General features: G+C 38.5%; 1 protein-coding gene across 4 annotated transcripts in view; it reads left to right on the top strand.

Moving 5' to 3' along the window:
- Nucleotides 1-13,466, top strand: part of atp11a (ATPase phospholipid transporting 11A) — a 91,034-nt gene that overhangs the window by 42,096 nt on the left and 35,472 nt on the right. For all 4 annotated transcript variants that reach the window (XR_009827495.1, XM_062060786.1, XM_062060768.1 and 1 more), the window contains exons 2-3: nucleotides 8,556-8,678; nucleotides 11,234-11,323. Coding sequence is in view for 3 of the 4 variants with exons in the window: in XM_062060786.1 (XP_061916770.1) it covers nucleotides 8,556-8,678; nucleotides 11,234-11,323 (213 nt within the window). In the remaining variant the exon portion in view is untranslated. The remainder of the gene's footprint in view (nucleotides 1-8,555; nucleotides 8,679-11,233; nucleotides 11,324-13,466) is intronic.

Raw genomic sequence — 13,466 nt, 5'->3', positions numbered from 1 at the left:
TGTAACAATGGCTTAGTGTAGAAACAGTCGTCATCTGTGCACTGTGTTGCTGTGATTCAGCTTTCCTGTGTGTTATCTTTACACACCAGGTGTCATGCAGCGCTGACTTGTATATTACTCAGCCTGAATGCAGTGTTCATTCTCTGTGAAGACCAACATAGAGGGACAAGTAGTTATTCCTCTTGCTGAAAGGGAAAATGACAAACAAAATATGGAAATAATTTCCTTAGCAACCACATCATATAGACCAGGGGTCCCCAAACTACGGCCAGCAAGCCAGCATCCGCAATCCGGCCAGCGGGAAATCCCAATTTATTTATTTTTAATGTGTTCTGTCCTGCCACTCAGGCAAATCATATTGTTGATGTAGTTGCCCATATCTGCTGTACAGATGTACTTTAGAAAAGAGATGTGTGGAATACTTCTTATTGCCTTATTTGTATTTGACTTTATTAAATGTTTTGATATATAGGAGGGGACAGAAAGTACAAGGAAAAAAAAAATATATATATATACAGTATATATACAGTCGTTGTCAAAAGTTTACATACACTTGTAAAGAACATCATGTCATGGCTGTCTTGAGTTTCATCTGACATCACATGAACAAAAATAAGACCTTCTGGAGGAAAGTTATGTGGTCAGATGAAACAAAAATTTAGCTGTTTGGCCACAATACCCAGCAATTTGTTTGGAGGAGAAAAGGTGAGGCCATTAATCCCAGGAACACCAGGCCTACCGTCAAGCATGGTGGTGGTAGTATTATGCTCTGGGCCTGTTTTGCTGCCAATGGAACTGGTGCTTTACAGAGAGTAAACGGGACAATGAAAAAGGAGGATTGCCTCCAAATTCTTCAGGACGACTTGAAATCATCAGCCCGGAGGTTGGGTCTTGAGCGCTGTTGGGTGTTCCAACAGGACAATGACCCCAAACACACGTCAAAAGTGGTAAAGGAATGGCTAAATCAGGCTAGAATAAAGGTTTTAGATTGGCCTTTCCAAAGTTCTGACTTAAACGTGTGGACGATGCTGAAGAAACAAGTCCATGTCAGAAAACCAACAAATTTAGCAGAACTGCACCAATTTTGTCAAGAGGAGTGGTCCTAAATTCAACCAGAAGCTTGTGGATGGCTACCAAAAACGCCTTATTGCAGTGAAACTTGCCAAGGGACATGTAACCAAATATTAACATTGCTGTATGTATACTTTTGACCCAGCAGATTTGGTCACATTCTCAGTAGACCCATAATAAATTCATAAAAGAACCAAACTTCATGAATGTTTTTTGTGACCAACAAGTATGTGCTCCAATCACTCTATCATAAAAAAATAAGAATTGTAGAAATTATTGGAAACTCAAGACAGCCATGACATTATGTTCTTGACAAGTGTATGTAAACTTTTGACCACGACTGTATATAATCAGTTGATATTTATTTAATTTTTTTGTTGCCGTTGTAACCCAATCTGGCCCCCGAGTTAAATTTGTTTGGGGATCCCTGATATAGACACAATTGGAAAGTGGAAGTGAAAATAGCAGCTGGTGCTGGCCGCCTCTTTGTAGCTAAACCTCATTTCCACTCTTCCGGGGAGACTCTCAACTATTGTATACGCTAGAGTGTGTCTGTATGAATTTTTCCGGTAACCATATAAAGGAAAGTCCCAAGAATATACCTAATTTGGAAGTCATCATGTTGTTTTGGGTGTGTGAGGTTGTTGTACAATGGACCAGACTGCACCAACCAGGTAGACTTGACAGGTCTGCCTGGTTGGCCACGCCTGATAGGCAACACGTCACAGTGGTCAGGTGATCCTTCTGAAGAAGACTGCAGATGACAGTCGAAACATGTCAGTTAAAAATTGTATTTAATCTACCGTAAATATTGTTTGATTACAATTTATGGATGATCCGCCCTACCTTATGTGTAGCGCACTGACTGCGATAATGCTGACACACAAACAGTTGATGTTATATTATGCTCTCTCTAACCTCTTATTATTCTACTTGTTAATTTCCTGTTAATAACTGCTTACTTTCTGCTGTAAAGCGCTTTCATGTACACTTCTTAAAGTTTCCGAAACACTTATTTCTTGAGTTGTTTAAATCGAGCCTAGCGGTTAGCTTAACTATTAAAATGCTTCTCCGAGCTTGCTCTCAGTGTGTAACATGTTTAGTCTCATCCTCCAGTGATAATGTTACTTAAGAAATGCAGTTTGATTGCTGTAATGGAAGTGATTATTACTATCTTAGCCATTGGGGCAGGGCTATTTAACTACATAATGAAGAGGGCCGCAGTTTCTAGAGCCCAAGGGCTCAGGGGCCAGACATCAAAATTTGGATGTTTCCTTAGAATGTGCCTCAGTTGCCGGTTATATTCCTTTGAGAGTGTGTTTACTTAATTGCAAAGTAAACACATCGGCTTTCGCACTGCACTGTCAATAAATTCATTATTCTGCCCTCACCGCTTGTTTCCAGCATGTGCAGCTAGACCGCTAGTTAACAGAATGAAGAAACGGAAGCTCCAGAAGTTTTGTTGATGATTGATGTTCCTTCTTTTGAATTATTTTCTTTCTTCAGTTTTATTTCTTTACACATCTACCTTTACTTAGGTTTGTAAGACTAAACGTATAAACATTACAATTACAAAATTATAACGTCCATTGTGTATTTTACATAAATAAAATAGAAGGTTTAGTCTTAATACATTCACACAATAAACTAAATATGTTTACACATATAGAAATAAAATAGCCTTAGCAAACATTGGACACATGTGGCTCAACATAATTAAACCGAAGGTGTAGCTTTACTCTCTTTACCTATACTGGTCAAATTTAACGCTGCATGTATTAAACAAGATTTGATCGCCAGATTTAAACAGCCAAAAAACGACACAACCACTAATACAAAATACATCACAAAGTCAGCAATTTCAATACATTCGTACTATGTTGTCCTGTCGCTGTTTAAAAGTCAGATTTTTGCGATTTATTTAAATTTCACGGTGGATAGTGGCATCTTCTTCTTACTCACCCTGTTGCTGCTTAATCGTGACACATATGCATTGCTGTTGCCCCCTGCAGGGTGGCGGGAGTACCACATACATGAGCAACCTTATTTTGAATGGTTTCATCAAGCCCATTGGGTGATGTTCATCAGGCCGAATTAAAAGCTTTGCCGCCAGTTGAACAGGCCTGCCCTAAGAGAACGGCTCCACACTGTGTATGGAGACCCATAATTAGCTGCTAGCCGCTTGTCATCTTTGGGACTTTAAATTAATATAATGTCAGCCAGAGGGGATCTGCATTTGTGATTGGCATTAAAAGGCATACATCTGCATTTCGACGGAAAACGACCGATACTGATTGGTGGCCAATCGATCAGCACATTCCAGAGGGGAGCTGCTCTGCACTGTGATTATACATACATACTCAGCTGCTAGCTGTGACCAAAAATGAAGCCAGAGGGGAAAAGTTGTTTTTAGCATAGAAAGTCATTAATCGGCATTGACCAATCACATACTTTTCACGGAAATCAAACGGCACTGGTCTGTGGCTGATCGATTGGTGAATTCCTAGCACACAACAACAACAGAACAGTAAAGGCCTAAACAGTTCCCACAAAAACGGAGTAATACATTTGTCTCAATTACCAAGTAGGATTCAGCGGTAACTTGGGCGGACAAAGATTTATTCTATCCATATTTTTTTGTTTTTTCCAAGACAGTTTTAGGAAGGGCTTTCAATGAGTGGGCGGGTCAATGTCCTGCTTGCAATGCTACCTCTAATAGAGTGAGGAAACCTAATTGTCAAGAACAATAGGAGAGGGTCAACTTGTTTGGTGTGTGTGTCTGCCAGCTCCCATCTTCCATCTCCTCCTCTATTCTGACCACACACACTTCCCCTCAAACTATAAATACACTCCTGAAAGCCGCCGCGTCCTGAAACATGAAACGCAGCTCGAAAAGATTACCAGGGTTCAGAATAGCCGATTGTCTCTAGTTACACCCAAATGCTGAAGATCCCAGATCACGCCGGTGGCTTTTATAGTATAAGCTGCATTTTATTTCCTAAGGATGCCATTTGATTAGATTTAAACGCAGACCGGCTTTTGTGCAAATAGCTCTGAAGCGGATGGAAGCTGAACACAATCAATAGGAGAGCTAGTATTCGCTTAGAGGCCTTCCTGCTGAGAGATGAAAAGAAGGGAGCCATTGAGAGATGACAGTCATGGAGTGGAGAATGGATCATCAAACTGGAATGACAAAAAAAAAAGGAAGTCTCAAGTCTACAGTAGTTAGAATTAGAGATCGACAGATATGTTTTTTTCAGGCCCGATACCGATTATTAGTAGTCAAGGAGGCCGATAACCGATATTGGTAGCTGATATTCATTTGCAGTAAAAGTTACTTAAACATGAATAGTATATGTCAGTAAACACCTGGACAAGGCTGTAGGTTTTTCTTTTTTACGACATTTTTAAGAAACATCGGACCAGTAGCGACATAATGTTTAATGTCGTAGGTAAATTAGCACCAAATAATATTAGGGGATTTCACAAACACCTTTTTTATGTGTATCTAAGAGGAGCTTCAACATTGGCATTTCAAAATAAAATTGGTAAAAATATGGGATTGTTCTACTTCACAATACCTCGCAAGCTAATCAATTTCATACAATTTTATATCAGTTTATGGATTTAATACATTGTAAGGTTTCCCCGTGAGGAACCGTGAATTATTGGTTGGTTGGTTGAAGTTTATTTTGAACATGTATACCAGGGGTGTCAAACTCATTTTGGATCGGGGGCCACATGGAGAAAAATCGACTCCCAAGTGGGCCGAACTGGTAAAATCACGGCACGATAACTTAAAAATAAAGACGACTTCAGATTGTTTTCTTTGTTTAAAAATAGAACAAGCACATTCTGAGAATGTACAAATCGTAATATTGTTGGATTTGTTTACACTTACGTGTTGCGGTTAATAGTAGTCTATCTTTATTTGTTGTTATTTATATTTTCTGAATAAATTATGTGATAATGTTCATCAGTTGATGAACATTGGTGTTGATTTTCAATCTATCAGGATAAACAAATTATATCAAAATCAAATTACAGTATGTTATTTATGCAGTTTGATCGTTTTCCTTGACTGAGCACAACATCATGTGGTTTATTTTGTACATATGTAGCATCATCTACAAAGATAAAAAATAATTGCTATTGCGACATCCAGTGGACACATTTAGAACAGCCGTTTCTTTCATTCGAAAATTTCAGGTTAATTTTTATACTTAGTAAACTCATCCAACAGGCTGGATAAAACCTGTTTGCGGGCCTGATCCTGCCCTCAGGCCGTATGTTTGACACCCCTGATGTATAAAGTTCCAACATGATACATAAATTATTTTACATATTTTTATTTCTCTTTACAATGTCAAAAATGTTGCTGGAAAAAGCTAAGTTTATTCAATCCTACCCTTTTTCCATTTCATTGCAATTACTTACACATGTTTACGTCCTGTTCTCAAATTGTAGCATTTACGTCAACGATTTCTCCAATACGGTATGATTGATAGGAAATGTATGATTTCTAAATATGGCAAATCTATAAATACAAAAAAATCTGGGTTCCTTCAGGTAGATTATAGATGAGACATTTTTCAAGTTGGCTGAAATAATTTCTTCCTGGATGTTACAGAAAGTGTGAGGTGCTGCCTCGCAATGGCTGTTTGATTGCGATCCATTGAATGCCCTGAGATTACAATGACCTGGATGATTGAGAACATCCATAGACAATTAGATGTGATGTAAGCCGCTTTCGATGATGAGCCTTGAGAAACACTCAATTGATTATACACATAGCCAATACACACATGTGTGTATTGGCTATGAGTTGATTTTTCCCTTGGCCTCAGTCTGGATCCCCTCTCCAGGGGCCCAGGCTTAGACTGATTTATTTATTTTTCTCAACCATGACTTACTGACTCCCATGCATATCAAGGGAGAGAAAAAAAGTGACTTCACCACTGTTTGTAAAAACACCTGCTCTCGATTAGTGATCAGGGGACTCACCTGCCTTTGATTACTAATCAGGAGGGTTTATCAGTCAGTGCCGCGTTCTTAGCGACACTGGTTTCGTTGTATATTGTGACTAATGTTCATGATGTCGTTTTGCACATTACACCTTCTTTTTACCTACAAGTTGCTTCCTGTCTCCGCACCCTGGGGTCACGCCAACTACTGCCATGCAAGTTCCTGACAGAAATTTGCAACAACAAAAAAAAGCATCACGCTCTGATAGGGGTGTAACGGTACACAAAAATTTCGGTTCGGTACGTACCTCGGTTTAGAGGTCACGGTTAGGTTCATTTTCGGTACAGTAAGAAAACAACAAAATATAAATTTTTTGGGGTTATTTATTTACCAAATTTGCAAAATCTTCCACCAAAAATATTTTTCTTAGTGGAATATTTGATGTAAAGTAATCGGAACCTTGGATAGGTCAATAATTCATAATAACATTGATTTTGATTCAATATTATGTTTTGAGCAATGACCGTTTGAAAGAAAAAAAAACCAGCTTTGTTTTATTAGTCAACATTTAAACTTTTTCTAATCTACATTTAACCTTTTAAGCTTTTTTATTTCAATTTTGTTATGTTTTTGTTTATTTTAATAGTATTTTTAGAATGTGCCGTGGGCCTTTAAAACATTAGCTGTGGGCCGCAAATGGCCTCCGGGTCACACGTTTGACACCCCTGCTATAGATAATAAAAATTGTTATCTGATAAATCTATGGATAAAAAGCAAAGCCTGGCGACGCATGCGCGTTTATCATAACTCTCTCTCTCTCTTTGTCTCTGCCCCCCCCCTCACGAATGCTGCTGCGTGCACACCTCCACAATTTGTTTTGTTTTTAACCCCTTCTTGACCCTACATGTACATTAGAAATTACACGCAACCGTAACTCAAAATGCCGGACATTTGAGGCATTTACGAAACCCCGCCCGGACAGCCCCGCAAAAGACGACATGTCGATAGACTGACGTATGGTCAGTCTATCGTAGCCCGGTCGCTGCTAACATGCCGTGTGTTGTGCCTCGGTGTGCATTGTTTACACAACGTGCGGTATGCTACTTAATATGTCCATGTGGAAACTCGTTCGGTACACCTCCGAACCGAACCGAAACCCCCGTACCGAAACGGTTCAATACAAATACACGTACCGTTACACCCCTACCATCTGACAAGTAGAAGTCATTTTGGAAGTGTTCGGCTCTTATATTTTGGATTTATTTATGTAGTTTTTTCGCACACGTGTGTTTGAGGTAACTGCTTCAAGGTCTTGGTGAAGTGCGTGGTCCACATGAACACAATTTCCCCAGACAAACGTTCCTTTTCCTCACAGATGACAGCATTACAGTCACATTACAATAATTTCCCTGACTTTCCGCGTTTAGTGGTAGATACCTTTTGTACGGGCCTTTTCCATGTTTCCGTCCGCACTTCCGTTAACACGGAATTCATCGGGCCTTAAGCTTGACAACTCCAAGTCACGGCTAACATTTATTTTTCTGCCCTCAGCTTAGCGTTCAGCTCCAATGTTTGTCAGTCTGTTCATGTCAATGATTGTATATTTCTGTAGGACCTTGTAACCGGAAGTGAAACCTGAAAATGTCGACTCTGATTGGCTGCATTTACGGACATTTCCGCCTTGTTTGATTAAATCAATATATGCTAGAAGTTATTCACCTGAAATTTATCCAGATTATGAATCACTATTATATAATCGCCCAGCCCTACCTTGGTATTGATACTATACATCCACCCCTAATATACAGTGCAAGAGCGACATTTTCCACACTCCAGCTTGTCATAAAAGTGTGCTGTCCATACATGTCCCGTTCTGCTTAAACATCTGACTTGCATGTTTCAGGGTTGAACAGCAGCTTGAGTGTTCCGCACACTATAACCTCTTTCCGTGCTTAAGTTGTACATACAGTAGAACAATGTCATCGTTGTGTTAAAGAAACACAAGGTCAGGAGTATTGTGAGGACCTGAGAATGATTACATTCAAGAAAAAGCCAGGAGAAGCACAAAATGTGGTAAATATCCCTTTTAATTCAGATATCTACATTTCAGGTTATATAAAGTATTTTATTCTTCCTAGTTATGTTCAGATTCAGAACGTTTTTCTTTTTTGTATCCTTGGAAGGAAAGTACAGACACTCGGAAATAACCTCATAATCCGCTGTGTTCGTATACATGTATGTTTGTGCGTGAGTGGCTGCATATTCTGCATTCCAGTCTAAATCACACACAACTCTGTGTATCCGTGAAAACAAAAGCTGCTGTTCATTGAGGAGAAATGACATTCATCCTGATCATTTGCAAAAAAAAAAAAAAATGTTAGTGTCACGGGATTCTGTTGAACATTTAGAGTTGTCTCAAACATGTCGGTCATTCGCAAAGAGTGCACTATGAAAATCCCAACTTTGTTCACAAATTGTCTTGGAATAATTGATTTGTGGTCTGTTTTCCACCCACACAGTGCGTGGGTGAGGAGAACTGGGTGGACAGCAGGACAATCTACATCGGGCACAAGGAGCCTCCTCCAGGAGCTGAAGCCTTCATACAGCAAAGATTCCCAGACAACCGAATAGTGTCCTCCAAGGTCAGTGAGAACGTACACACGAGGTCCAAAGACACACACACGCACACGCATACGCACACGCACACGCACACGCACACGCACACTTTAGAGCTGCAGCTCCGTAGCAGTCAAGTGTGCAGAGCAAAGTGAACGCGACATAAAATGAAACACTACAACTCTTCAACCTCCCTTACAGATATTGTTGGTGGTTGATATAATTGGTAGATATACCGTACTGCAGCATGACAATACTTCATTCAGTCATTCATTTTGAGAGGTGGTGAACACCTTGGACCAGTCACCAGCCAATCATATTTAGACCTTTGGGCAATTTAGAGTCTCTAACATTCTGTGCATGTTTTTAAACAGTGGGAGGATACAAATGGGTTATACTTGTATAGCGCTTTTCGACCTTCAAGGTACTCAAAGCGCTTTGACACTATTTCCTAGGGGTGTAACGGTACGTGTATTTGTATTGAACCGTTTCGGTACGGGGGTTTCGGTTCGGTTCGGAGGTGTACCGAACGAGTTTCCACACGAACATATTAAGTAGCCGCCTAAGCTAAAGTTTTAACAAGCTGCTCCACTTCGTTCTGCCTGTCTCTGTCAGTACACGCAGAGTGGTAACAGCCAATCAGCAGTGCGTATTCAGAGCGCATGGTGTCAGTGCTCGTCATGAGCAGGTAGCTGTTTAGCAGGTGAGCATCAGGCAGCAGACTCTCCCCAAATTATAATAAACACCTCCCAGTCAACTACTAGTAACATCACTATGAGCCCGTTGACTTTCTAGAAACATAAACGGCAGCAGAGCTCGCTCGCAGTCCTGGCTTGAGGTGAAGGCTAATTAGCTTTTAGCGTAATGTTAGCTCATTTTGCTATGTGTGTGTGTGTGTGTGTGTGTGTGTGTGTTACGGACAGCAAAGCCCTGTCTGTCTATTTCACTTTACCTTTTTCTGTGTTGATTGAGCTGTGTTGAAGCAGCAAAAAAGGACATTGTTATATGAAGAGTTTGTGTCTCTGATAGTTGATATAATAATGTAACTGCATCATTAAGCCTACATGAACTCCATGGTGTTCAGGGATGAATAGTCTCTCCTATTGCTATTGTACTATTTTTTCAGCTATAGTTACATTAATCATTAGTAATGGAGCAGCCTAGTTTTGAATGGCAGGGTCCCTGCTATCACATGTTGATAAAAATATAACATTTACATAATAAAAATCAACTACAGGCTTCCCAAATGCTGTAATAAATTAAGCATGATGAGTTGACTTGAAACTGTTTAATGTTGCACTTTTTATATGTAGAAGAAAAGTTTTGTCATTTTATTTAATAAACGGCAGCGGAGCTCGCTGGCTTGAGGTGAAGGCTAATTAGCTTTTAGCGTAATGTTAGCTCATTTTGCTGTGTGTGTGTGTGTGTGTGTGTGTGTGTGTGTGTGTGTGTGTGTGTGTGTGTGTGTGTGTGTGTGTGTGTGTGTGTGTGTGTGTGTGTGTGTGTGTGTGTGTGTGTGTGTGTGTGTGTGTGTGTGTGTGTGTGTGTGTGTGTGTGTGTGTGTGTTACGGACAGCAAAGCCCTGTCTGTCTATTTTTTCTGTGTTGATTGAGCCGTGTTGAAGCAGCAAAAAAGGACATTGTTATATGAAGAGTTTGTGTCTCTGATAGTTGATATAATAATGTAACTGCATCATTAAGCCTACATGAACTCCATGGTGTTCAGGGATGAATAGTCTCTCCTATTGCTATTGTACTATTTTTTCAGCTATAGTTACATTAATCATTAGTAATGGAGCAGCCTAGTTTTGAATGGCAGGGTCCCTGCTATCACATGTTGATAAAAATATAACATTTACATAATAAAAATCAACTACAGGCTTCCCAAATGCTGTAATAAATTAAGCATGATGAGTTGACTTGAAACTGTTTAATGTTGCACTTTTTATATGTAGAAGAAAAGTTTTGTCATTTTATTTAATCTGAGCAACAACTTGAGGCAGTTTAATGTTGATTAACGTGGGCAGAATTATTATAGTGTTCCCAATGTTAAAAGGATAAAGCCATTGTTTACAAATTTGGTAAATAAATAACCAAAAAATTTATATTTTGTTGTTTTCTTACTGTACCGAAAATTAACCGAACCGTGACCTCTAAACCGAGGTACGTACCGAACCGAAATTTTTGTGTACCGTTACACCCCTACTATTTCCACATTCACCCGTTCACACACTGATGGCGGGAGCTGCCATGCAAGGCCCTAACCACGACCCATCAGGAGTAAGGGGAAGTGTCTTGCTCAAGGACACAACGGATGTGACGAGGTTGGTGGAAGGTGGAGATTGAACCAGGAACCCTCAGGTTGCTGGCACGGCCACTCTCCCAACCTGCTCCACGCCGTCCCCGATACAAGAGTACAGGAACACAAAAATTCCACACAGCCAGATGTGAACTTATATGTCGAATACATTAAAAGAAAATATAACCTTTTTGACCTGCAATGGAGAAATTCAGGTTTAATGGCAGCAAAGTGGACATTACAATTTGAATTAACATAATTCTTTGTTTTTTCTTGTTCTTAGTACACATTTTGGAACTTCATCCCCAAGAATATGTTTGAACAGTTCAGGAGGGTCGCCAACTTCTACTTTCTCATCATATTTCTTGTTCAGGTAAAACGCGACAATAACGTCATACTGTCATTTAGTAGTACTTTTTCATTCAGCTCACCACAGTACAGTCACATTATTAGCGTGACTCTGTGAGACTGTCAATGATGTGCCATTTCTTCAAATCAGTGCCATTTAACATTTCCCCTAGAAATAAAATGTATAAATGTACAATAAAATAAACCCTAAAATATATATACATTATTTATTCAGCAAAGTGTTCTGCATAATGATCTGCATATTTATTAACTGCAATTTAAAATGTTGATTTAAATGACCTTAAACACTGTAAAAATAGCATTTGTCCCCACTTCCTCAAATTTGAGTTTACCATGAAATATAATAATGTAAATCTTTCCAAATTGTTATAGTTTTTCTTAGTGATGGGTAAGTGATGACTCAGATAGTGTGTGTGTGGCACACTCACTGGCAGTAGTGACACTGCACTGATAATGTGTTGGTGTTTCATAATAGTGCCATCTGCTGGATTTGAAAACAATCCCTACATTAGACCGGCAAATAAAAATTGTTGTGAACTTATTTTAAAGGAATATGAAACTCACAAATCTGGTCTATGAGCCAATTAGCAAACAAGAGAAGAACAGTTCCCTTTTTGACGCTATAAGATCTCATAGCAAATGGTCCCTTTTTCTCTGTTCCATTTAAAAGAAGCACATACTGATAGACACTCTTTGGCGCTCTCAGATGACACATCCGATCAGCTCCTTTATTATAGGGCACTTATGTTCCACTTTTGCACACATTTTCATTAATTGAATAAATGTGATGGGAATTTCTTATTACAAATACAGTACACTGTTTTTAAAAGTTGCAAGTTATAAACGCTTGTTTAGTGAAACACATTTTTCTTTTTTTAAACTGCATCAATATACATAAATTAAAGATGCATCAATAATCGATTTTTAATAGACTCGCAGCTCCTGAATCGTAATCGTAATTCAATCATGAGGTGGCCAAATATTCCCACTTATAACGGTTAGTATTATTGTTTTAAACAAAAGTTATCGTAAACACGTGATTGATAACACTTTGATAAACTCACGGACTGGCGACACTGCTCATTTACTGGAAAAGCAAGTTAGTGCTAGCTGCTTTAATATTAACATGAATACAAGAGACATTAACCTCCTTTTTTGTCTGAGCAACTAAGATATTTAATTGTGCCCAGAGATTGATCTATACTCGAAAGACTATGACAACAGGAAGTGAATTTGCGTGATGCCCAGTACACTTTTTTTCTTTATCATAAAAAAAAACCCACAAAAACTTTTACAAATTTAAAACAGGAAAAGAAAAACATTCAAACATGTAAATACAAATAATATGGCTCTTAAGTAGCCAGAATAATGTTACTATATAACACATTTGTTCTGCCAAGAAAGTATATTGTGTGGCTATTTATTTATTGTATTACATTTTTTTAAGAAAACTCGGTTATAAGTATTTGAGTATTTTTTGAGTCACATTTAAGTGTGACAATGATAATCGTGACAATTTTGTTGACAATAACCGTGATATAAAACGTTCATATTGTTACATCCTACTAGGGACTCGATCGCATCGCTTGTGTTTCTCAATGTAACAGTGCTTCTCTATCCCACATTACTTATTACATAATTATATTACTCCCTATCCCAAATACATTTTGATTTAAAAACAAAAAACTATTTCGTTAAAATGCACACTTAAGTCTATCCTTGGATTTTCACTGAGTCCTGTTACCGGAACACTTTACCCCTTCTGGAAAATAAAATAACTTTCCTTAAGTCCGATCATCTGCAAACAATAAAGAACAAAAATAGTCTCAGTCAATTATTTTTTTGTTCATTTGTTGATTATATTTCAACTATAACAGAGGGGAGAAATCTCAGCACAGTGCTGTTACCTATATTACGTTTTGATATATGTTTTAAAAAGTTTACAATTGTTTGTTGAATTGCTGTAATGTGGCAATTTGTAAACATAATTGCTTATTCTATGCTAAAACTCTCTCATGTTACTTTCAGTCCTGTTACCCAAATGAGTCATGTTTGGCTTAGGGACCTAGTGAAAAATGCAATAACGTTAACTTAAATAGACCAATACAGAATTTGAGTAGTTCAATATGTGTATTATATTATATTAT

Source organism: Entelurus aequoreus, linkage group LG01, assembly GCF_033978785.1.
Source record: "Entelurus aequoreus isolate RoL-2023_Sb linkage group LG01, RoL_Eaeq_v1.1, whole genome shotgun sequence".
Lineage (NCBI taxonomy): Eukaryota > Metazoa > Chordata > Actinopteri > Syngnathiformes > Syngnathidae > Entelurus > Entelurus aequoreus.
Note: the sequence above shows the minus strand (reverse complement) of the source record. Positions and strands in the feature narration are given on the sequence as shown.